Genomic DNA, 26833 nt, shown 5'->3' on the forward strand with positions numbered 1-26833 from the left:
AATATCATTGTACTTTACTGCTTTAACAATTTGAAATGTTTTGTAATGTGTCTTTCAGATTTTATGTGAATAAAGTATATTATGCCCTTTTAAGCACCCCTTGTGGGCCAAGGGGAAGCAAGGATGCATCCCAGTTCCCAACATAGTTCCAATCACTCAGCCTTGCATCCCCAGGCCTGATTGCAGCCCAGAACTTCTGGCTCTCTGGGACCCATCCCCTTGTGTCCCTGGATGTGGACTCCTTCTGCTATATATGTCTCTTATCCACCAGCCTGACAGTCGGCCCAAGATTATCCAAACATAACCCTGACATTATGATCAGAGCCTTCACGTCCCCAAACTTGCTGCTTTCCACCTGCACTCTCTTTGAATCCCCATTAATACTGGGACTGCTGTCTCTGGGCAACAGCCTTAGTTATGACTTATTTAGAATATTGTGCCTAGTCTTGGTCTCTTACATGATGGATGAAACTTGGCTCCGAGAAAAGACTGCAAGGGGGGCTGGCGGGGGGGGTCCTTATCTAGTTTAAAAGGCCCTCGATTACCATGATTGACTGACAGCTGGGCTAGTTTTATTTTAGAAAACATAGTCTTGGGTAGATTCGATTGTGGGTGTTAAAATGTTGGGAGTATCAGATTCAGCCTAAGCAGACAGGCTGTTTGAGTTCAGTGAGTAGGAGGGAGGAAGGATCATGCTTTATGTCCCATAGAATTGGGTTAAATATCAGGAAATACTACTTTTCACAGAATCATTGAGCAAAGGAACAAGTTGCTGCTTTGTGCTGTAGGCATTGAAAAGGGAGCTGATGAATGTCTGAGTGTGAGCAACATAACTGTGTGTAAAGGGCAGTGTCTCCCCCAGCCACCAGGCCACAATTTATTGATTATAAAACTTTTCTTTTGTGGGGCACTCTGAAGAGCATCCTATAAGTGAAACTTCTTCCTTCCTATTTTCCTCATGTATTTGTGCAGCCCAGTCTCAATTGTAAGCCGCAATAGTGAAGTTAAATTTAAAGTAGAGGATGCTATTAAATTTTGTGCGTATTCTCAGTTTGAATTTGTCAACTTTTTATCTGATAAAGGTTCTAGAGACTTGTGTGAAGAACTGTGGCCATCGATTCCATGTCATGGTGGCCAGTCGGGATTTTGTGGAGGACGTATTGGTAAAAACCATTCTGCCCAAGAACAATCCACCCGCTGTAGTGCAGGATAAAGTCCTGAGCTTAATTCAGGTAAGTGGCACTGACTGCTCACAAGTGTCTGTGGTATCTGAACAATCAGCGGGGGGGTCATTAAAACATAAGAGATAGAAGCAGGAGTAAGCCATTTGCTCCCTTGAACCTGCTCTGCCTTTCGACAAGATCATGGCTAGCTGGTCTGATATTGGCCTCAACTCCACTTTCCCCGTCTCCGCCCCCCCCAATAATCCTTGACTCTCTTGTAGATCAAAAATCTGTCCAACCCGGGTTTGATTATTTTTAATCCCAGGAATCAACCAGTGAACATTCTCCGGACTGCCTCTAATGCACGTGCATCCCTCTTAAATGAGAAAAGAGCTGTAGGTGTGAATTTGCCAATGCCCTGTACAGTGTAGCAAGACTTCCCTACTTTTATATTCCATCCCCCTTGCAGTAAAGGCTAGCATTCCTGGGATGAAAGGGTTGCCTTACGAGGAAAGTTGAGCAGGGTTCGGCCTATATCAATAGAAAAATGAGAGGTGATATTGCAACATATAAGGTTTTGAAGGGGCTGAACAGGGTAGATGAGGCCACAATCAGATGAGCCATGATCTTGTAAGGTGGAGCAGGTTTGAAGGGCCAAAGGACCTATTCCCCCTAATCCTTATGTTCATTGGCACTTCACTTCAGCATCATGAAACAGCATTTGACAGAGCCAAATAAAACAAGTTGGGGACAGGTAACCCAAAGCTTAGTCAAAGAACTGGTCGGTAGGTTTTAAGGAGCATTTTGGAGGAGGAGAAAGAGGCGTGAGATTTAGGGAGGGACTACCAGAGCTTAGGGTGGTGGTGGCCAAAGGCAAGGCCTCTATTGGTGAAGAGGTTCAGATTGGCGATGTGCAAGAAGCCAGAATTCTATGAACACAGGGTTCTTCGAGAGTTTTAAGGTTGAAGGAGATCATAGAGATAGTTTAATCTCTCTAAGCTGAATGTATCGAAGTTCCACTGACCTGTCTTGGCTTCGTACCCTGAACGTACCAATTCTTCATTGAGCTTCATGTTAGCAGGTCAGAACTCCACTCTGGAAGCAGAGACGGTGGAGGGGGTGGGTTGCATTGTCAGAGATGCTGTCCTGTGGGGGAGACATTAACCCATCTGCTTGTTGCACTGGACGTAAAGGATCCCATAGAACTCACTTTGTGTACAAATTAGCTGTTTGTTTGTTTATATATCAACAGTGACTGCATGCCAAAAATGATTCATTTGCTGCAAGTTAAAAGTTAAAATATCTCTGGCCCATCACATCCTATCTTCTATTTGCAGTACAAATGGATAATACAGGCACTGTCAGCATTTGAAAGACAGAAAGAAATAGATAGCACTTTTGCTATACCTTTCATCACTTCAAAGCATCTACATTGGGGTGACACAGTGGTTAGCACTACTGCCTCACAGCGCCAGGGGCCCAGGTTCGATTCCAGCCTTTCATTACTGTCTATGTGGAGTTTGTACATTCTACCCGTGTCTGCGTGGGTTTCCTCCCACAACCCGAAAGACGTGCCGGTTAGCTGCATTGGCCATGCTAAATTGTCCCTCAGTGTACCCGAACAGGCGCCGGAGTGTGGCGACTAGGGAATTTTCACAGTAACTTCATTGCCGTGTTAATGTAAGCCTACTTGTGTCACTAATGAATAAAATAAACGAGCACTATTTTATTGCCAATAGAACGAGCCCTAGTAATGGTGTTGATGGCGTCCATTCTTGTGAAAGAAAACCTGGTTCATTAATGTCCTTTAGGGAAGGAAATCTGCCATCCTAGCTTAGTCTGGCCTACACCTGACTCCAGGCCACAGTAATGTGGTTGACTCTTAACGTGCCCTCTGAAATGGCCTAACAAGCCACTCAGTTCAAGGGCAATTGGGGATGGGCAACAAATTCTGGCCTTGCCAGTGGCACCCACACCCCTTGAAAAAACAAAGGAAAAAAAATACTTTGGAGTGTAGTCACTGTTGTAATGTAGAAACCTGGCAGTCAAATAGTTTGCAGCAAGCTCCTATAAACAGTAATGTGGTATAGTCCAAATCTGTTTATTTTAGTGATCTTGGGGTTGGGGGATACATATTGGCCAGGATATGGGGGGAGAACTTCCTTACCCTTCAGAATAATGCAAAGATATCTTTTACGTTCACCTGAGAAGGTGAAGGGACCTCTCTAACATTTTATCGGAAAGACATCAGCTGCCAACAGTGCAGCACTCCCTCTGTACAGCACTGGAGCGTCAGCCTGCGTTTTGATGCTTTAATCTTTAACCTTCTGATTCTGAGCCGAGAGTGCTGCCAAATAGGGGTTTTGCAGCGTAGATCGAGGAAAGACTCTTTTTCCATTGGCTGGAGGAAATATAATGAGAGGGAACAGGTTTAAAGTAATTGGTGGAGGATCCAGGGGGGAGAGTATTAGTTTTACGCAGCGCTATAGGATCTGGAAATCACTGTCTGAAAGGGTGATTCGAGCAGATTCAGTAGCAGCTATCAAAAGAGAATAGAGCAGGGCAGTGGAACTAAGTGGATCTTTCCTTCACAGAGCCAGCACAGATGTGACGCATCAAAAAAACACCACCTCTGCTGTATGATTCTGAGTCCATGCCATTATGAGAGATGGGGAGGAACTTGGGCACAGGCACGTATAAAATATAACACGCAAAATGTTTACGCTGCGTTTTTAATGTTGGATGCAGGCTTGGGCTGATGCTTTCCGGAGTACTCCAGACCTCACCGGGGTAGTGACTGTGTATGAAGAACTGAGGAGGAAGGGGCTCGAATTCCCTATGACCGATCTTGATGCACTGTCTCCCATTCACACACCTCAGCGAGTAAGTATACACTGGGGCCTAGTTATTGCATTGCCCCCGATACTGTTGATTTTAGTTCAGCTGAGTAAATGGTTTCAACCTAGCTGGTTTGACAGTGGCTTAAAGGACCTTGATGCTTTAAATATTTGGCAACAGAATTCTAATGCAGCCGATATAAACTGTTCCGTGATTTAAACATCAGATACTGTCATTGGTAACTCTGGAGCTCCTTCAGATATGAAGAAGCAGCACAAATCTAACTGGCGAGATTCAAACATGAGGTTAGAAAATAGTTTGGTTACAGATTTGGGAGATGGCCACACATTCAAGACCTTGGTAGAGGAAAGGAAAGTGGGGCGACACAGCGCCAGGGACCCAGGTTCAATTCCAGCCTCGGGTTACTGTCTATGTGGAGTTCTCCCCGTGTCTGTGTGTGTTTCCTCCAGGCGCTCTGGTTTCCTCCCCCAGTCCAAAGATATGCGGGTTAGGTTCATTGGCCACGCTAAATTGAGCCTAGTGTCAGACGGATGAGCAGGGTAAATGTGTGGGGTTACGGGAATAGGGTGGGATGTGGTTGGTACAGACTTGATGGGCCGAATGGTCGCCGTCTGTACTGTAGGGATTCTATGAATGTTGGAGATGGGATTTGCTGAGAACAGGTGGGATCACGGGTGAGTGTGTTTTGAGGAGAGATGTGATGGGAGTGGTTTTGAAAAGGAGAAGGGCAGTACCGAGGTGGTGATGTTAGCGAATGTGGGGAAATTGAGTGATAAGTTTCCTTGAAATGGGAGTCAAGAGAGCAGAAGGTGGGTCCGATGGACAAAATGAGTTTGGAGATGGGCAAAAGGGAGAGATTAGGAAAATATAGTGTGTGTGTCTGCAGCCCACATGCTGTGGGACTGTGATCAAAGGTGGGGACCACAGACCAGAAGGAACGTCCAAAATGACACCAGTTAGGAGATGGGCAGCACGGTGGTTAGCACTGCTGCTTCACAGCTCCAGGGACCTGGGTTCGATTCCCGGCTTGGGTCACTGTCTGTGTGGAGTTTGCACATTCTCCTCGTGTCTGCCTGGGTTTCCTCCCGGGCGCTCTGGTTTCCTCCCACAGTCCAAAGATGTGCGGGTTGGGTTGATTGGCCATGCTAAAATTGCCCTTGGTGTCTTGAGATGCGTAGGTTAGAGGGATTAGCGGGTAAATGTGTAGGGATATGGGGGTAGGGCCTGGGTGGGATTGTGGTCGGTGCAGACTCGATGGGCCGAATGGCCTCTGTGTACTGTAGGGTTTCTATGATTCTATGTCTTGTGGCTCACTGCTTCCAACGTGCGTTTGGAGAGACTGGTTGGTTGAGCTGACCAGCTGCAGTATTGTAACATGCGGAGAGCCAAAGGCTTGAAAGTGAAGTTGTTCATGGCAGGGATGCACGCAGAAGGAATTGGGTCTGGGGAGGCCACATGTATGCTTCAGGTGATGGAGAGGACATATGAGGTGGTGACATTGAGGCACAGCCATGAATAAGAGTAAGGGAGTTTCTATGGAGGGAAAGATGAAGGAAGGAGAGCAATGAAACGGGCAGCACGGTGACACAGCGGGTTAGCACTGCTGCCTCACAGCGGGTTAGCACTGCTGCCTCACAGTGGGTTAGCACTGCTGCCTCACAGTGGGTTAGCACTGCTGCCTCACAGCGGGTTAGCACTGCTGCCTCACAGCGGGTTAGCACTGCTGCCTCACAGTGCCAGGGACCCAGGTTCGATTCCCAGCCTTGCGTCGCTGACTGTTTGGAGTTTGCACATTCTCCCCATGTCTGCGTGGGTTTCCTCTGGGTCTTCTGGTTTCCTCCCACACTCCAAAGATCAGGTGAATTGGCCGTGCTAAATTGCCCCTTAATGTCAGGGGGACTAGCTAGGGTAAATGCCTGGGGTGAAAGGGAGAGGCCTGGGTGGGATTGTGGTCAGTACAGACTCGATGGGTCGAATGGCCTCCTTCTGTACTGTAGGATTCTATGATTCTATGAAATTGAAGGAGATAATGAGATTAGATGGAGATTGAAATCTAAGTCTGAGATATTATTCAGTGCAGTTGCTCCGAAGGATATTTCGTTAAAAACTTGGGTTGAGACTTTGAGTTGGAGGGAACAAAGATTGCAGTGGAGTTGAACTGGGTAGAATCTACAACTGTTCCTTCTCAGTGCATCAGCACTAGCTAATGTTCCAGTTTGATACTCCAGGTATAACAGGGGTGACTGAACAAGTTGGCTTTCCCTCTTGGAAAGCGAAGGCTGAAATGTGGCCTGATCAGAGATCTTTTAAAATTACGGAAGGATTTGACAGAATGGATGTAGTGAAGATGTTTCCACTCGTTGGAGAGACCAAAGCCATGCACCATAAATCATTGAATCCCTACAGTGCAGCAGGAGCCGTTCAGCCCATTGAGTCTGCACCGACAGCAATCCCACCCAGGCCCTACTCCAGCAACCCCACATATTTACGCTGCTAATCCCCTGACACTCGGGTCAATTTAGCACGGCCAATTAACCTAATCCACACATCTTTGGACTGTGGGAGGAAACCGGAGCACCCGGAGAAAACCCATGGGGAGAACGTGCAAATTCCACACAGACAGTGACCCAAGCTGGGAATTGAAGCTGGGTCTCTGGCGCTGTGAGGCAGCAGTGCTAACCCACTGTGCCACCCATGTAAGATGGTCACTAATAAAGCTGACCAAACTACACCAATTTGAAAGGTGGTTTGTGCTGAGCAGATTCAGTTTGGAGTTGTTATTGACCTCTGGCTTTGATCTAGAGAGAGATGCAAACCGTCCAGAATTTTCTGTCATCCAGAGAGTGGTGAGCTTGTGGAATCCTTTGTCACAGAAAGCAGTTGAGGCCACAACATGTATATAGACAATATTTGAGCCAGCTCCAGACCCTGTTGAACTATGTCCAGCAACTCCAGATGCTGAGGCTGTTTGGGTTCCTCTTTCTGGTTGATGATGATTAACTGGATGGACTTGCTGAGTCATTAATGAACCTCTTAGATTTTTTTAATGATATCCTGCTATATGATATTATGATACCCTGCTATGCAGAGTGAGCAGAGTTAAACTTTCCTACAAGTAGCCGGCAGCATTTGGGAGCAGTGTTTCAACATCCAGACGTTTATTCAAAATGGATGGGTGAAATTTTCCCTGGTATTGACAAAGGCTAATGTCGGGTGGGAAAAGCGATGTTGCCAATGGCAATGATGGCTTTTTCCACCATGTCGTGCAGGACATTAAAGACCAAGAAGGTAGGCAGAGGCTCCGTGATGAATCGCTGGCTGGTGGCCCCACGATCCACCCATCCTGCCAGCAACTCAGCGATCCAATAATCCGGGCACCATTTTTTAAAGGCTGCCCCAGCACATAGCAATCGCACCAAGTGCGCCGCTCAAACTGACATCACCGTGGCGTGATCCTCTTTCCCCCTCCACTGCCCCCCAAGCGCTGTGCTTGCCTCCAAACTCCCCTGGGAGTACTGCTCACCAGATGCACGCCTTTTGAGACAAGTGCTTTGAGTCGTTCTGACGTCACGCTGCCATGGGTGCATTTTTTTGATTTGGAGGTACGAGTCCGATGAGGAGAGGCTAATTAATTACAATGAGGTTCCTGATATTGAGGGAAATGTGACCCACCGCCGGCCGGGGGAGGGGGTAGACAATCGCTTCCTGCTTTTACGTTGACGTGAAAAGTGACTTCTGCCGTCTCGTATCTTCCCCTCCTTGCCTCCAAACCCCCCCTGATGGGAATGGGAAAATCCCGGCTGAAGTCTATTCTTCTTGTCCTGCTGTCAACTCTGGAACTTAGTTGATTTTTTTAGTGGCACAAGTAACACTGCAATGAAGTTACTGTGAAAATCCCCTGGTCGCCACACTCCTGTTCGGGTACACTGAGGGAAAATTTAGCACAGTCAATGCACCCTAACCAGCACGTCTTTCGGACTATGGGGAGGAACCCGGAGTACCCGGAAGAGACACGGGGAAAACGTGCAGACTCCACACAGACAGTGACCCAAGCTGGGAATCGGACCTGGATCCCTGCCGCTGCGAGGCAACATCGCTAACCATTGGGAATTTGTCCTTTTGTGTGTAACTGTTCATTTTACTCTTGTTTCAATCTTTCAGACTATTCCAGAAGTTGACCCAGCCGTCACCCAAAATTCCGTCCCGGCGCAGCCAGCGATGTTCCCGGTCTCGGAACAGCCCATTCCTGCAGTGTCCACAGAAGGTGCAATCACTCCCTCCCTCGAACAGGTAACGATCTGTTTTCCTTCTCTCTCTCTCTGTCTCTCTCTCTTCCCCCCCCCCCCCCGCCCCCCCCCCCTTCCCCAAATGCAGCCTCAGAACTGCAGCCATATTGTACTGTTAACCTATCGAAAATGAAGCAGCTGACCCGAGATTCTTCCGCTTAATGAGCATCTCTCTTCTGCACTTCCTTCCCTTAAGGGAAAACCACAGTCACAGGAGGTGAAGTCCGTTCAATGGAAACAATCATTCACCCTTCCCTCGCCCTCCCCCCTCCCCACCCCAATGAGAGAAAACTTCCCCTGAAATTTACCAGAATTGAAATCTCATGACCGCGTGCTGTGGCAAAACTAGAATGAATAGATTGTTCTCCCTCGAGCAGAGAATGTGAAGGGAAGATTTGATTCACAATTGTGAAGGGTTTTGAGTGAATAAATAAGGAGAAACTGTGTCAGAAGTGACACGAGGACACAATCTTTTACGCTGAATCTTGATTTGGAATGCACTGCCTGAAAGGAAGTAGGAGCAGATTCATTAGTAATATCCAAAAAAGGGAAGTAGATAAGTACTTGACTGGGGAAAATCCGCAAGGCGGTGGGGAAAGAGTGGGGGAGTGGACACAAAATGGTGGCCCCTTCAAAGAGCCAGCCAAGATGTGACGGGCCAAATGGCCTCCTTCTGTGCTATAGGATTGTATAATTGAAAGGGGTGACTTGTTTTGATGACGGTGGCTCCTTCCTCTCATTCTGCAAACTAAAACAGAATAGTCGGCTTAAATAATTGTTTGAAATGCCAACATTCCATGGCGTGCCATTATTTTTGTGCAGTAAGAAGTCTCACAACACCATGTTAAAGTCGGTAAAGTTTATTTGGACTCACCTGATGAAGGAGCAACGCTCCGAAAGCTCGTGATACCAAATAAACCTGTTGGACTTTAACCTGTTGTTGTGAGACTTCTTACTGTGTTTACCCCAGTCCAACACCGGCATCTCCACATCATTATTTTTGTAGAATGTAACGATGTGGCAATGAAATTCTACTGGTTAGTCATGGCTATTGGCAAACGCTAGCTACCATTTGAACAGAATGAATCGTAACAACTGTAGAGTAATGCCTAAAGTGTTCACTTAAAACTATTAGTTATTTATAATTTCTATGAACATTGTCATTCAGTCGCCACCTGCTGGTGACACTGGTTGCTTCACCAATCAAAATCCACTTGATTATCCTTGACTTTTGGACTAAATTTTAAATGTGTGTCTTGCAGGTCGCGAAACTGCGGAGTGAGCTGGACGTGGTTAATGGTAACGTCAAGGTGATGTCTGAAATGCTGACTGAAATGGTCCCGGGGCAAGAGGAATCCTCCGACCTTGAACTACTACAGGTGAAGCAATGTTCCTAAATATAGGGACATGAGAAGGAAGCCATTAAACCATGTGAATCTGTTTCACCATTCAATTATATTACGCTGGATCTGTCCCTTAACTTCATTTGTCTGCCTTTGCTCTATATTTCTTTATAGGATTGCATTCCAAAAGATCATAGAATCATAGAAACCCCCCTACAGTGCAGAAAGAGGCCATTTGGCCCATCGAGTCTGCACCAACCACAATCCCACCCAGGCCCTACCCCCATATCCCTACATATTTACCCACTAATCCCTCTAACCTATGCATCTCAGGACACTAAGGGGCAATTTTAGCATGGCTAATCAACCTAACCCGCACATCTTTGGACTGTGGGAGGAAACCGGAGCACCCGGAGGAAACCCACGCAGACACGAGGAGAATGTGCAAACTCCACACAGGCAGTGACCCAAACCGGGAATCGAACCCAGGTCACTGGAGCTGTGAAGCAGCAGTGCTAGCCACTATGCTTGTGTGGGTTAGATTGATTGGCCATGCTAAATTACCTCTTGGTGTCAGCGGGACCAACAGGGTAAATACGTGGGGTTACGGGAATGGGGCTGGGTGGAATTGTTGTTGGCGCAGGCTCGATGGGCTGAATGGCCTCCTTCTGCACTGTAGGGATTCGATTCTATGTAGTGGACTTGGGGTGGATAACATAATCAAAAGATAAAATGCTGGAAAATCTCAGCAGGTCTGGCAGCATCTGTAAGGAGAGAAAAGAGCTGACATTTCGAGTCCAGATGACGCTTTGACAAAGGGTAATCTGGACTCAAAACATCAGCTCTTTTCCCTCCTGATGGATGCTGCCAGACCTGCTGAGATTTTCCAGCGTTTTCTCTTTTGGTTTCAGATTCCAGCATCCGCTGTAATTTGCGTTTATCCAGAGGATAACCTAATGCTCCATCTGACCAATCCTGCACTGCAAAAGAAGTCGGCTATATTTTAACACCCCTCAGTTAGTTCTATTGTCAAAATCTAGCCCCTTTCCTCTTTGTTGTCATTGTGTCCTTTGATCTGTTCCACACACTGTCAAGGAATGAAGTCTGCACTGTTTACTTCCATTTTCTGACCTAGAGTCCATGCCCTCGAGTTTGGCTTACGCATATCCCTTGGCAAATTTAATCTTCAATACTTTAAACCGTCATACCCTAAGCCATATTTTGGGTATTAGCAATCCATACCCAAGACTTAACAACCAGATGATTAATCTTCACCATGCGCCAGTTAAAGCATCATGTTCTTAAACCAATGTGCTTGTACTCCTGATCCCCAAAGTTCTGACTTTGTGGTAAACAGAATTCGAAACCGTTAACAGTAAATGTGCAAAGCCAGTCGCCCTCCTGACAAGCGATCACAATTCAAGTAGAAATATCTGGAGCATCCCCTAATGACGCAGCAAGTTTACTGACATGATAGCTGAGCAATAGAGGATACTGAGCTCCTGGATTCCTGTTTCATGTCAACTTTATTGATCGGTAAGTAGTTTCAGAACACCAGGTTAAAGTCCAACAGGTTTATTTGGTAGCACAAGCTTTCCGAGTGTTGCTCCTTCAGACTCAGCTGAAGGAGTGACACTCTGAAAGCTTGTGCTACCAAATAAACCTGTTGGACTTTAACCTGGTGTTGTGAGACTTCTTACCGTGCTTACCCCAGTCCAACGCCGGCATCTCCACATCACAACTTTATTGATGTCAGTGATAAGGTTTGCCATTAACCTGAGTACCCTGAGTTTAAGGGGAAAACTGGCCTTAGTAATGGTCTAACAACACCAGGTTAAAGTCCAACAGGTTTATTTGGTAGCAAACGCCACTAGCTTTCGGAGCGCTGCTCCTTCGTCAGATGGAGTGGAAATCTGCTCTCAAACAGGGCACAGAGGCACAAAATCAAGTTACAGAATACTGATTAGAATGCGAATCTCTACAACCAACCAGGTCTTAAAGATACAGACAATGTGAGTGGAAGGCAGCGCTCCGAAAGCTAATGGCGTTTGCTACCAAATAAACCTGTTGGACTTTAACCTGGTGTTGTTAGGCTCCTTACTGTGTTTACCCCAGTCCAACGCCGGCATTTCCACATCTTAGTAATGGTCTCCAGTGAAGACAGTTAAAGTGCTGGGGTGGCATTAAGCAAGGCCAAAATCAAGTTCGAGAATGTCAACTATATTGCATATTGTTATTGGGTGGGATTTTCCGGTCACGCTCACCCCAAAGCTGGAAAAATCCTGCCTGAGGCCAATGGACGTTTGCACGCTGCGATTCTTGTGGCGGGCGGGACGGGAAAATTTCGCTCACTGTGTCTATATTGCTGATATTGTGTAGGCAAGAAGAATAGCCACTTGAGTGAAGATGACTGGCACTCTTTTAAAAACAAGGAATCCACACTTTTGGCGGGGTGAGGAGTGAGGGAACAGAACCTGCAAAATAAAAACAGAAAATGCTGGAAAACTCAACAGGTCTGGCAGCATCTGCAGAGAGAGAGAAACAAAGTTCTGATAAAGAGTCATACGGACTTGAAACTCTGTTTCTCTCTCCACCTGCTGCCTGACCTGTTGAGTTTTTCCAGCATTTTCTGTTTTTGTTTCAAATTTCCAGCATCCGCTGTATTTTGTTTTTATTTTACTGCAAAAAAGAACGTTGGTTTAATATTAAGTCCAAAGATGTGTGGGTTAGGTTGATTGGCCATGCTAAAAATTGCCCCTTGGTGTCCTGAGATGCGTAGGTTAGAGGGATTAGTGGGTAAAATATGTAGGGATATGGGGGTAGGGCCTGGGTGGGATTGTGTTCGGTGCAGACTCGATGGGCCGAATGGCCTCTTTCTGTACTGTAGGGTTTCTATGATTCATTGAAACTTCTATTTTGAGATAATTCACCTTTATCTGCCGTGTCTACAGTCAACATAACTGCTGTTGCGTACTTCAGAAGTTACATATAATTAATTACACATTTTCCACAACAGGAGCTGAACAGAACATGCCGAGCAATGCAGCAGAGGATTCTGGAACTTATCTCAAGAGTCACCAATGAGCAGGTGACAGAGGACCTCTTGCATGTCAATGACAACCTCAATAACATATTTCTACGATATGACAGGTAATCAACTGCACTTTTTCGGGTCCGTTGACAGATCCTTTTCATTAAAAATAATTTGCATATTGTGTAATACCTTCCACAACCGTGGGGTACCACACAAAGCGCTGACAATTAATCCAGAAACTCAGCTAATGTTCTGGGGACCCGGGTTCGAATCCCCAGGCAGATGGTGGAATTTGAACTCAACAAAAAAATATCTGGAATTAAGAAGCTACTGAGGACCATGAAACCATTGTCGCAAAAACCCACCTGGTTCACTAACGTCCTTTAGGGAAGGAAAGGAAATCTGCCGTCCTTCCCCGGTCTGGCCTACATGTGACTCCAGAGCCACAGCAATGTGGTTGACTCATAACTGCCCTCTGAACAAGGGCAGTTAGGAATAGGTAGTATTCCAGGGTGGCTCAGTGATTAGCACTGCTGCCTCACAGCGCCAGGGACCGGGTTTGATTCCCAGCTTGGGTCACTGTCTGTGTGGAGTCTGCACATTCTCCTCGTGTCTGCGTGGGTTTCCTCCGGGTGCTCCGGTTTCCTCCCACAGTCCGAAAGACGTGCTGGTTAGGTGCGTTGGCCGTGCTAAATTCTCCCTCGGTGTACCCTAACAGGCGCCGGAGTGTGGCGACTAAGGGATTGTCACAGTAACTTCATTGCGGTGTTAATGTAAGTCTACTAGTGACAATAAAAACTTTAAACAATAAATGCTGGCCGGCCAGTGACACCCCATGTCCCACGAAAGAACAAAAAAAAAGCCAGTGACCTGTCATGTAGGAAAAGTGGCGGGAAATTATTTGTGCAGCAGTGCCCCTCAAATAGTAATGTGATAATGACTAGTTAATCTGTTTTTGTGCTGTTGGATAAGATCTCTCCTGCTTGTCTTTGAATATTTACCTGAGGGGACAGACCAGTTTCTGTAGTCAGAGAGAGCAGTTAGGATGTGGGGACAGACCAGTCCTCAGTCTGTTGCATCTTAACAAAAATGACACCTCCAACAATGCGATTCAAGCTTGAGTGGGGCTTGAATACACGACATCAGACTCAGTGGTAAGAATGCTACCCATTGAGGCACTGCTGGCACCTGTTAGCTGTTTATAAGTGCTTAATGCTTTGCGTGAGCTGAGGTGGAGTCACGCTCACCCAACTGAATCATAGAATCATAGAATCCTACAGTGCAGAAAGAGGCAATTCGGCCCATTGAGTTTGCACCAACCACAATCCCACCTAGGCCCTATCCACATATCCCTACATATTTACCCACTAACCCCTCTAACCTATGCATCCCGGGACACTAAGGGGCAATTTAGAATGGCCAATCAACCTAGCCCGCACACCTTTGGACTGTGGGAGGAAACCCACACAGACACAGGGAGAATGTGCAAACTCCACACAGACAGTGACCCAAGCCGGGATTCGAGCCCAGGTCCCTGGAGCTGTGAAGCAGCAGTGCTAACCACTGTGCTACCGTGCCGCCCCTGGGTATATATGTCACACCAAATGATCCGCGTCTCGACAAAGTGGCAAATCGCAAATTCAACCCCAGCTGAATTGGACACCATAATTTTTACACTTGTCATAACCCACATTTCAGCGCATTGCCAAAGTACTGAGTCAATTTTTAACCCCCAGTATGCCCAGTGTGTACATTTTTGCAAAGACATTATATATCGATATGATAAAGACTTGTGAAAGATTTTATTTGAGAATTAGTGGCACAGTGGTTAGCACTGCTGCCTCACAGCGCCAGGGACCCGGGTTCGATTCCGGCCTCAGGTCACTGTCTGTGTGGAGTCTGCACGTTCTCCCTATGTTTGCGTGGGTTTCCTCCCACAGTCTGAAAGACGTGCTGGTTAGGGTGCACTGGCCATGCTAAATTCTCCCTCAGTGTACTCGGAACAGGCGCCGGAGTGTGGCGATCTGGGGATTTTCACAGTAACTTCATTGCAGTGTTAATGTAAGCTTCCTTGTAACTAATTTTAAAAAACTTTTTAATAGCGCTTGTGGAATTTGCCTCCAATTTGACTGAAAGTTTTAAGGACTGGAAATTCGATGTCTTCTCATAGAATCATAAAATGATACAATAGACCGTCTGACTCATCATGGCTGTACTGGTCCTTTGGACGAGCTATCCAGTTGATCCTAACTGCTCTTTTCTCTTGGCCCTGCAAATTTTTTACTTGAAGTACTTATCTGGTGGTTTGCAACTTGTGCCTATTTCATTGATTCTGTATTTCATGTTTTTTATTCAGGTTTGAGAGGTTCAGGACTGGACAGAACACTGCTAATCGAGTGAGTACAGCTCAACTCTTGGAGTAAAGCCAACTAATCTAGTTTGAGTCACTGAAGACACATGTCAAATATCTGAGACTGAAGGTAGATGACATTATGTGTGCACGAGTGCCATGGCGGCACAGTGGTTAGCACTGCTGCCTTACAGCGCCAGGGACCCAGGTTCGATTCCCGGCTTGTGTCACTGTCTGTGCGGAATCTGCAAGTTCTCCCCGTCTCTGCATGGGTTTCCTCCGGGTGCTCCAGTTTCCTCCCACAGTCCGAAAGACGTGCTGGTTAGATGCATTGGCCGTGCTAAATTCTCCCTCAGTGTACCCGAACAGGCGCCGGAGTGTGGCGACTAGGAGAATTTCACAGTAACTTCATTGCAGTGTTAATGTAAGCCTACTTGTGACACTAATAAAAATAAAAAACTGTTAGGAGGTTGTAATTTAATTTTCAATCTCTTTTTTTTCTCTCTCAAGGTTCCCAGTGGTTCAGAGAATGCAGAAAATTTAATAAATCTTACACCAAGCTCTCCTGCTATTGTCACCCCAGTGACTTCCTCTAATCTCTCAGCACAATTGGCAGGTCTCAGTAAGTATTGGATCCCAATTACCGTAAATTGTTAACATGGAGAAAGGGTAAAAAAGACTGCGTTTCCCCTCCATTGCATAAAGTGACACAGGCTGCCGTGCCTCTCTGATACAGTAGATAGATGATTGTTCTCCGTTTCTGAGCCTGGACAGTAATTCTGGAAAATGTCATAACCAAGTCTGGTCCTGTCTTATTGCTGTTCCCTGTAGGATCAGTCAGTTCATTCAAATGGAGGCCTACCTGTGTAGTCTATAGCCGTCTCCGATGCAGAATATTGAATCTACTCCACCTGAAATTGCCAGTTTCGACTTGTTAAAATGTCAATGATCAAGCCAATTATAATACACTCAATAAATTAAACATTGGTTGAAGATTGCATACATAGAGATAAATCTACCACACAAATGTCGGCCCATATCCACAGGAGTCTGTCCTCCTTCATCTTAACCCTATCAGCACAACCATTCTATTCCTTTCATTCCTTGTGTTTAAATTGCTTCTCTCTCAAAGAATAAAGAAAATTACAGCACAGGAACTGGCCCTTCGGCCCTCCAAGCCTGCACTGACCATGCTGCCCGACAACTAAAACCCCCGACCCTTCTGGGGACCATATCCTCTTATTCCCATCCTATGCGTGTATTTGTCGAGACGCCCCTTAAAAATCACTATCGTATCTGTTTCCACTACCTTCCTTGGCAGCGAGTTCCAGGCACCCACCACCCTCTGTGTAAAACAAAAAACTTGCCTCGTACATCTCCTTTAAACCTTGCCCCTCGCACCTTAAACCTATGCCCCCAAGTAATTGACTATTCCACCTTGGGGGAATGTATTCTGTGGAGTTCAACTACTTGTGAGAGTGAGTTCCACATCCTAACTGTTCTCTCTGACTACAGAAACTCAATTAAATTCATTTAAATGGATGGTTTCAGTTTTAAAGCAAGCAGCCCTACTTGCTTTACTGTACACCAATGGATTTCTAGTAGCTTCAGAGATTTCTTGCCATGTGTATATTCCTTTTTTAAAAAGAATGAGGTAATATAAATTTATTTGGTTGAGACTGAGGGACTGAAAGGTTTGAGTTATGAGGTGCACAGGGAGCTGAAGGTAACCAAGGAAAGGGGTAAAGTACGAGCTGCAGACCAGACAGATTTCTCCTTTCCCAGCCCAGAGATGCAGACGTAGCAGCCAGCATTATAGTCCTTGCTGATCAAGCACAAAACTAGAATTTGAAGCTTGACCTTCCGAGTCTTTATGACTCAGTGCCTGATAGCACTGCACTGATCCACTTGCTGAGGTTCAAAGAGAGCTGTGGACCTGAGTTGGTGGCTTCAAGAAAAGTTAGTGGGAAATGCAACTGTTTCATGTTTTTTTGATGGAATTGCAATATTCATTAATATTGCAATTCTGTTATGACGAATGTGAAACCTACCATTCCACTCACCTGATGAAGTAGCAGCGCTCCGAAAGCTCGTAATTCCAAATAAACCTATTGGACTTTAACCTGGTGCTGTGAGACTTCTTACCATGACTAATATAAATAACGTATTTCCATGTACGTAGAGAGACCAGAGCTGGGGGCCAAAAGTATTAGATCCTCACTAATAAATCTAGTATGGAATAAAATAGTAACATCTTCACCCAAAGAGTGAAGAATGTGCAACTCCATACCTCTAGCAGTAGAATCATCATAGAATCCCTGCAGTGCAGAAGGGGGCCATTCGACCCATCGTGCCTGCACCGACAACAATCCCACCCAGGCCCTATCCCCATAAACCCTTGTATTTACCCTGCTAATCCCCCTAAGGGGCAATTTAGCATGGCTAATCAACCGAACCCGCACATCTTTAGACGAGTTGCTGAGGTGAATAATATTAATACTATTTAAGGGGAAGCTAAATAAACACACGAGGGAGAAAGACATAGAAAGTTGCATTGTTAAAATCATAGAATGGTTGCGACTCTATAGTGATCACTTGCTAAGGTAGGAACTACCTGGAAGCTGACTTTGAAACTTATTAGGTGACAGTTCAGATTCTGCTTGGAGGAGGCCGTTCAAATTCTGAAGGGGCCTGCCAGGATTGACACCTGGATGAAAACCAGAAACGCTGGAAAAACTCAGCAGGTCTGGCAGCATCTGTGGAGAGAGAAACCGAGTTAATGTCGAGTCCAATATGACTCTTCTTCAGAACTGGCAAAGAATAGACACTGAGAGGTTGTTCCCTCTGGCTGGGGAATCGAGAACACCAGTTTCTGAATAAAAGGCTGATCATTTAGGATTGAGGGTTGTGGATCTTTGAAATTCTCTACCGCAGAGGGTTGTGGATGCTCCATCGTTGAATACATTTAAGGCTGAGATGGACAGAGTTTTGGTGTCTCCGGGAGGCAAGAGGTATGGGGAGCTGGCAGGAAAATTGTGTTGAGACAGAAGATCATACTGAATAGCAGAGCAGGCTCGAAGGCCGTATGGTCTACCTGTGCTCTAATTTATTATCTTATGTAGCCTGTCTGCAAGGGCTATTCAGCTAATCTCACACCCCTGCCCATTCCCTGTAGCCCTGCAAAATATTCCTTTGGGTGTTTATCAAGTCCCTTTCAAAAGCCTGGATTGTGTCTTCCTCCATCATGTTCTCAGGCATTGCATTCCAGATCCTAACCAATCGCTGTGGAAAATATTTTTCCTCGTGTCACCATTGGTTCTTTTATCAACCATCTTAAATCTATGTCTTCTGATTCTCAACCGTTCCACCAATGAAAATTTCTCTTCATCAACTCTATCCGCAGCCCTCATGACTTAGAACACCTCCGTCAAATCTCCTCTCCACCTTCTTTTCTCACCACCTCTTATTAAATGGTAGGACAAATTTGAATGCGGATTACAGGGTCAAAGTTAGGGTTCTGAGGAATGTGGAGGAACAGAGAGATCTTGGGGTTCATATCCACGGATCTCCGAAGGTTGCCACTCAAGTGGATAGAGCCGTGAAGAAGGCCTATAGTGTGTTAGCATTTATTAACAGGGGGTTTGAGTTTAAGAGCCGTGGGGTTATGCTGCAACTGTACAGGACCTTGGTGAGACCACAGTTGGAATATTGTGTGCAGTTCTGGTCACCTCACTATAAGAAGGATGTGGAAGCACTGGAAAGAGTGCAAAAGAGATTTACCAGGATGCTGCCTGGTTTGGAGGATAGGTCTTATGAGGAAAGGCTGAGGGAGCTAGGGCTTTTCTCTTTAGAGCGGAGGAGGTTGAGAGGCGACTTAATAGAGGTTTATAAGATGATATGGGGGATAGATAAAGTGGACGTTCAGAGACTATTTCCTCGGGTGGATGTAGCTGTCACTAGGGGGCACAACTAAAAGGTTCGTGGTGGAAGATATAGGAGGGATGTACGAGGTAGGTTCTTTACTCAGAGAGTGGTTGGGGTGTGGAATGGACTGCCTGCTGTGATAGTGGAGTCGGACACTTTAGGAACTTTCAAGCGGTTATTGGATAGGCACATGGAGCATACTAGAATGATGGGGAGTGGGATAGCTTGATCTTGGTTTTGGAAAAGGTTCGGCACAACATCGAGGGCCGAAGGGCCTGTACTGTGCTGTACTATTCTATGTTCTATGTAAAGGAAAACTACTCCAGTCTACCAATGTAACTAAAGTACCTCGTCCTTGGAACCTTTATCGTAAATCTTTACCCTCGCATCTCTGAAGTCTTCACGTCCTTCCAAAGGTGTGGTGTTCAAAATTTGCCCTAATACTCCATCTGAAGCTGAAACAGAATTTTATAAAGATTCACCATACCTTCCTTGTTTTAGTTTTTTATTCATAAAGCCTACAGTGCTGAATTCCTTTTTACCACTTTTTCAACTTGTACACGTGTCCTCCCAGGTGTCTCTGTTTCTGCACCCACTTTAGAATTGTATCCTTTATTTTATATTGTGTCTCCTCATTGTTCTTAGTAAAATATACTTCTCTTCATGGATTTGATCTGCCATGTGTCTACCCATTCTGTTTCTCCTGCATTGTAGAGTAATCCGTCGGTCCAAATTGCGTTATCGGAGAAACATTTACATTAGGGATTTGTGTATATTTAGGTGTAGCAGGAGAAAGTGTGAGCAGGACACTGAAATCCTTGGAGAACAACAACCACCCAAAAACTGAGGAGGAAGAATTCGACATGTTTGCCCAGACCAGAAGCAACTCCTTGGCCGACCAGCGCAAGAAGTGAGTAGTGGCCCGCCTGGTGTGTTTTGTGATTTCCCACCTGCTACGTGAATTTACGTGAAGCAAAGTAGAAAATGCGGTGCATATATATTGAAAAAGGAAAATAAATAAATTGTTATACCTGTCAGTAATCCCTACTGGATGAGGACTGAATGCTGAGGGAAGACTGGATGAAGCTGAGTGCTCAGTGGTAAACTCCTGATAACCAGTTGACGAAACCAGAACCAATATTTACTAATGTTACATTTGTTCAGATTTAAACATGACAAATATAAGCCTCCGAACTCCAGCCCTCACCCTATGTACTCAAGTGACAGCACAGTCTGTGTGCTCTCCACCTGCATTTATTAACCACAATGTTTTTTTTTAATTCATTCATTGAATGTGGCCATTGCTGGCTAGGCCGGCATTTGTTGCCCATTGCTAATTGCCCTTGAGAAGATGGTGGTGAACAGCTTCAGTCCGTTTATACTTTGTTTATTAGTGTCACAAGTAGGCTTCATTAACACTGCAATGAAGTTACTGTGAAAATCCCCTAGTCGCCACACTCCAGCGTCTGGAAACACTGAGGGAGAATTTAGCACAGCCAATGCACCCTAACCAGCACGTCTTTAGGACTGCGGGAGGAAACCGGAGCACCCGGAGGAAACCCACGCAGACACGGGGAGAACGTGCAAACTCCACGCAGACAGTGACCCAAGCCGGGAATCGAACCCGGGTCCCTGGCGCTGTGAGGCAGCAGTGCTAACCACCGTGCCACCTTGCAATCCATGTGGTGTATGTAAATACACAGTGCTGTTAGAAAGAAAGTTCCAGGATTTTGACCAGGTGACAGTGAAGGATCGGCAATATAGTTCCAATTCAGGATTCGGCGGGAGCTTTTGAAGGTGGTGGTATTCCCATGTACCTGCTGTCCTTGTCCTTCTAGGTGGTAGAGGTCATGGGTTTGAAAAGTGCTGTTGAAGGAGTCTTGGCAAGTTGCTGCAGTAGATGGTACACACTGTTGTTATTGTTGATTGAGAGAGCTGTGAACGTTTAAGGTGGTGGATGGGGTGCCATCCAAGCGAGATGCTTTGTCCTGGATAGACTCCTTGAGTGTTGTTGGAGCTGTACTCATTCAGGCAAGTGGAGCGTATTCCATCACACTTCTGACTCATGCCGTGTAGATGGTGGACAGGCTTTGGAGACTAATGTGACTGGTGATGGTGAGTTGAGTTCAGTTTCTGTTCAATGATAAATCTCAGGATGTTTAAGGTGGGGTATTCGGCGATGGTATTGCCATTAAATATCAAGGGTGGTGATTAGATTTTCTTGTTGGAGATGGTTGCTGTCCAACACTTGTGTTGCACAAAATGATTATTCATTATTGCAAGAAAGGCATTGAGATGGAATCTCAAATATTAATTCTTAAAGTACAATGCTTAGTTAAGGAATGGTCAGTGACCTTGTGAAAAGGAGGTATTGGGAGCAAGAACGGGGACTGACAAAATGATTGAAGGTGAAGCAGTCTTTTGCCGCATCTAGCAATACAGTAGAAACATTGTAAATTACTCACCGTAGTATACTCTAGTTTAGAGATTAGCTGCAACAGAGCAAGATATAATCAGGTCATGCAGAGGACAGTAGGACCAACTGGTGTAGTAGTAGTAGGGAGAATGTGCTTTTCAGGGCATTTCAAGTTGATGGCTGAAGCAGAGGTTTTGTTTTGTATCTGACTTTGCCATCTTTGATTTGGGAATACCTGATAACAGCTTAGCAGAATGCCCATTCTTGAACCTGTATTTAAGCCTCCAGGAATAGGGTTATGTCCAATACACTCAGTTAATTCAGGTATGTCGCTGCAGTAACGCCCCTCAAAAGACAAATATTTTTAGTTTTACCCTCAAGCAGCTCTTGTTTGGAGGGACTGCACAGTTATCATGTGATGCCATGTTTGTTTCTCATATGAAATACAATTAGAAAAGCTCTGTTGAACCACACAATTATTCCATTAGGTTTAAATTTGAGATTATGGGGTCAACCATCTGAGGCCACTGATAGGAGTTATTTAATTTGCAATGTAATAATTGCAACCACAGGTTGTCCTCGTCTTCCATTATGCAATCAAATGATTCTTCACATTTTAGCATCACAGTTGACTGAAAATGTATGGTTAAGGTCTAGTTGTGGGTAACTTTATTTAAATGTAGATCCCACCTCTAAACTGGATGGTGGGACTGAGGAAACGGAGGAAAGAAGAACAGGTATTTTACATGAGGCAATTAAAAAGTTGTAACAATTATGATTGGTTATGCTGGTAGAAATTGTTAATTTAATAGAAACACTGGGTACTGGGAGGATGTATTAACCATTTTTATTATTTTTGCATATTTCAATTGTGCGTCAAACTTATAACTCTCAGCTGTAGCTCAGTTGGTCACACACTTGCCTCTGAGTCTTGACAGATTTGATTTGATTTACAAACAGGGGCGTCTTGACAAATACATGAATAGGATGGGAATAAACGGATATGGTTCCTGGACGGGCAGCATGGTCGGTGCAGGCATGGAGGGCCGAAGGGCCTGTTTCTGTGCTGTAATTTTCTTTGTTCTTTGACATTGTGGTAAGAAATCTGTAACTGCTGTAAAGGGTAAAGTTGCCACAGTCCCAGATGACCATGGGTTGTTCTGCCCTTTGAGAGGGAAAGCGGCACAGTCGTTAGCACTGCTGCCTCAGCACCAGGAACCCAGGTTCGATTACGGCCTTGGGTGACTGTCCATCTATGTGGAGTTTGCATGTTCCCATCGTGTCTGCGTGGGTTTCCTCCGGGTGCTCAGGTTTCCTCCCACGGTTCAAGGATGTGCAGGTTAGGTGCATTGGCCATGGTAAATACGCAGGGTTACGGGGGCAGGGCAGTGGGGTGGACCTGGGAAAGATGCTCTTTCAGAGAGTTGGTGCAGACTCGATGGGCCATTTGGCCGCCTCCTGCACTGTAGGATTCTATGGAAAGTGTTCCAGACTTGTATTTCAAATTGTGGCATCAATAACTCATGTTTATAAACATAATAAAACATTTTGTGGCACTTCATTTGAGTCCAAATTTCTTCAACAAGCCTCAAAAGGAGGTCAGTTGGCTGGACAAAGACAAAATACTGTGAATGTTGGAATCTGAAACTAAAACACAACATGCTGGAAAATCTCAGCAGGCCTGACAGTATCTGTGGAGAGAGAATAGAGCTCTGGGAGAAAAGGATTCTGACGAAGGATCATCCTTATTCAACATTGGCTCTATCCTCTCTCCTCAAATGCTGTCAGACCTGCTGAGTTTCTCCAGCATTTTCTGTTTCAGTTGGCTGGACAGCTGGTGAGTGATGCCAGCAGCATGGCTTCAATTCCCGTACCGGTTGAGGTTATGAAGGCCCGGCTTCTCAATCCTGCTCCTTGTGAGCTGTGGTGATCCTCGGGTTAAATCACCACCAGTCACCTTTTCCTCCTCCAAAGGAGAGAACAGCCCATGGTCATCTGGGACTGTGGCAACTTTACCTTTTACAGCAGTTACAGATTTCTTATCACAATGTCCTACTGTCCTCTGCATGACCTTGCTCCGTTGCAGCTAATCTCTAAACTAGAGTATACTAGGGTGAGTAGTTTACAATGCTTCTACTGTATTGCGAGATGCAGCCAAAGACTGCTTCACCTTCAATCATTTTTGTCTGTCCCCGTTCTTTCTCCCAATATCTCCCTTTCACAAGGTCACTGACCATTCCTTAACTGAGCGTTGTTGCTCTCTGGGTCTGGAGTGCGTGCGGGTGTGAGGCCAAATCTAGTGTATCAACAGAGAAAGCTGTACTGTGGAAAATGTTGGATAGATTACAGCTGTGCAACTCAACCCATCTCTGCCATCGTTCTCTGTGCAACCCGGTCATATTCTTTACCAGTTACTACAGGATTATTGTTGCAGTCCAAGCGGGGCCAATAGCCAGCAATGACAGGAGGGTGGCACATTAGATCATTGCCTTTTGGCATGAACTGCAGACAGGTTTGGATTCCAATGCCAGTGTCAAATGGCAGCTAGTCAATTTACAGCATTACTCTTTAATGAAGGCGCGGGTGTGTGTCAAGATGGAAGTGGGGGTGAATAATTTTCTCCCTGTTCTGAGAGGAAGAATGCTAAACCAACAACAAAAATCATATTTTAATTGGAAGTAAGCAACATTCTGTTACTAGCATTTAATCCCTAACCTCAAAGAAAAGATATCTCTGAACTTCAAGCCTGCATGCAGACCTGTCATTAAGTGTCAGACTTTAAAATCGAATGTTACTTTACTTGTGCCACAATTAGGATGAAGGAAATTGATAATATTGATCTGCATGCTATAGGATTTATTTTTAAAAAAAAATAGGAATGAGAGAAGTTGGGCAAAATTTATCGCACCCAAAGTCTTATAAGAATACGTTGCCTCTGACATGGTGTTTGAGAGGGTAGAAGGCCAGAATAGACCATGTTTCCCAGTCTGTAGGAATTGCTGGATTCTGACACTCTTCCAACATGTTTCCATATGAACAATCATTGCCGTTTATAGAAAGGTTACTCATGATCAGCCAAGCACGAAGGATGCTTTACAATTCGGTTGTAAGATTGCAGCAGCTGGTCATGACCTACATGGTCTTACCTACAGGAGGTGGGGTGAGCAGCTCCATGCTGGATTTTAAAAAAATTAATTCATGGGATGTGAGCGTCGCTGCCTGGGCCAGCATTTATTGCCCATCCCTGAGGGCATTTAAGAGTCAGCTGCATTGCTGTGGCTCTGGAGTCACATGTAGGCCAGACCGAGTAAGGACAACAGATTTCCTTCCCTAAAGGACATTAGTGAATCAGATGGGCTTTTGCTTCAATGGACCATGGTTTCATGATCATCGTTAGACTTTTGATTCCAGATTTTTATTGAATTCAAATTTTACTATCTGCCGTGGTGGATTCGAACCCAGATCATTACCCTGGATTACTAGTCCAGTGACGATACCACTGCGCCGCCGGCACCTCTCTTCAGCCATTGGGAAATCCATATTGCTGGAGAAGAATGTGACCATGCAGGAGAAGGATACTTAATTGTCACTAGGAAAGGACCTGTCTGGATGTTGAGCATGAACCGCATTGTCTTGAGTTTCTTTTTATTCATTTGTGGGACATGGACGTCGCTGGCTGGCTGGCCAGCATTTATTGCCCATCCCTAGTTGCCCAAAGGCAGTTGAGAGTCAAGCACATTGCTGTGGCTCTGGAATCATACGTAGGCCAGACCAGGTAAGGACGGCAGATTTCCTTCCCTAAAGGACATTAGTGAACCAGATGGGTTTTTCCAACAATCGACAATGGTTTCATGGTCATCATTAGATTCTTAATTCTTGAATTTACGCAATGGTGACTGGGCAAAGTGCTCCTGATACCAGGGAAGTCACGCAGCAAGGATGTGGGTGGTTAAAGGTTAACTGCAGGCCTCAGTAAAATAAGGAGTAGGAGAGAATTTAATGCCAATACTTTCTCTATTGAAATACTAGAATGGGCTGTAACCCAACCCGAATGTTCAAATGTCATTCTAAACATTAATCAAAACCTGAATGGTTTGTGAGAAAGTTGTGCTCCTTGATATTCAACTGCAGCCTCCAATTCATTTCAGCTAAACTGTCGTCTATATATTTCATTTATATTTATTTATTTCCATTTATTAATACCGTGGGACTCCATGCCTCCCTTCTGAAGACAGATTTATGATCTGCGAGTGTTGCGGGGGATTAGGCAGGAAAGTGGAGTTAAAGCCACAGCTGGATCTGCGATGATCTCGCTGAATGGCGGAGCAGGCTCAGGAGGCTGAATGACCGAGACCTTGTGTTAATACAGGTCCACATAACCAGAGGATTGTATACAGCACAAAGTTTGCAAATAATTGTTCTGTAAACTGCATTGCACCACAAAAGGGCATGCTAACATTTTTTAAATGTGTCTGTTTGCTGTATGTAGCTAATAAAAGGAAGAAAAGCAGGATTTCAACCCTTAATTCCAGACCTGATGTTTGAATTTTGTGTAGAAAGTCTCAACTAAATTGAAGCAGATTCTCAGAGAATCCATGGTACATAAAGGTTGATCACTTGCTTCCTGTTACAAAACTTATTTTCTAAAGACCATTTGTTGTAGTCGGTCATATGTTACCTTTCTGGTTCATGGAATCACAGAATCATAGAATTCTACCCGCAGAAGGAGGCCATTCGGCCTGTCGAGTCTGCACTGACCACAATCCCACCCAGGCCCTATCCCCACAACCCTAGTTAATCCCTCTGACACTAAGGGGCAATTTCGCGTGGCCAATCCACCTAACCCTGCACATCTTTGGACTGGGGAGGAAACCGGGGCACCCAAAGAACAAAACAAGAACAAAGAACAATACAGCACAGGAACAGGCCCTCCAAGCCCGCGCCGCTCCCTGGTCCAAACTAGACCATTCTTTTGTATCCCTCCATTCCCACTCCGTTCATGTGGCTATCTAGATAAGTCTTAAACGTTCCCAGTGTGTCCGCCTCCACCACCTTGCCCGGCAGCGCATTCCACCACCTTGAACCTATGACCCCTTGACCTGGGAAAAACGCTTCCCACCGTTCACCCTATTTATGCCTTTCATAATTTTAATTCTGTTAGATCTTCCCTCATCCTCCGTCTTTCCAGTGAGAACAACCCCAGTTTACCCAATCTCTCCTCATAACTAAGCCCTTCCATACCAGGCAACATCCTGGTAAACCTCCTCTGCACTCTCTCTAAAGCCTCCACGTCCTTCTGGTAGTGTGGCGACCAGAACTGGGCGCAGTATTCCAAATGCGGCCGAACCAACGTTCTATACAACCGCAACATCAGACCCCAACTTTTATACTCTATGCCCCGTCCTATAAAGGCAAGCATGCCATATGCCTTATTTGAGGAAACCCATGCAGACTCCAC

At 45.4% G+C, this 26833-nt stretch overlaps 1 protein-coding gene across 3 annotated transcripts in view; it reads left to right on the top strand.

Annotated features, from left to right (window-relative positions):
• LOC144509162 (TOM1-like protein 2) overlaps positions 1 to 26833 on the top strand; it is a 115841-nt gene that overhangs the window by 57589 nt on the left and 31419 nt on the right. For all 3 annotated transcript variants that reach the window (XM_078237584.1, XM_078237585.1, XM_078237583.1), the window contains exons 4-11: positions 1083 to 1232; positions 3912 to 4046; positions 8184 to 8312; positions 9571 to 9687; positions 12668 to 12801; positions 15042 to 15081; positions 15546 to 15657; positions 19740 to 19869. In XM_078237584.1, the coding sequence (XP_078093710.1) occupies positions 1083 to 1232; positions 3912 to 4046; positions 8184 to 8312; positions 9571 to 9687; positions 12668 to 12801; positions 15042 to 15081; positions 15546 to 15657; positions 19740 to 19869 (947 nt within the window). The remainder of the gene's footprint in view (positions 1 to 1082; positions 1233 to 3911; positions 4047 to 8183; positions 8313 to 9570; positions 9688 to 12667; positions 12802 to 15041; positions 15082 to 15545; positions 15658 to 19739; positions 19870 to 26833) is intronic.

This window comes from Mustelus asterias, chromosome 21 (assembly GCF_964213995.1).
Source record: "Mustelus asterias chromosome 21, sMusAst1.hap1.1, whole genome shotgun sequence".
NCBI lineage: Eukaryota > Metazoa > Chordata > Chondrichthyes > Carcharhiniformes > Triakidae > Mustelus > Mustelus asterias.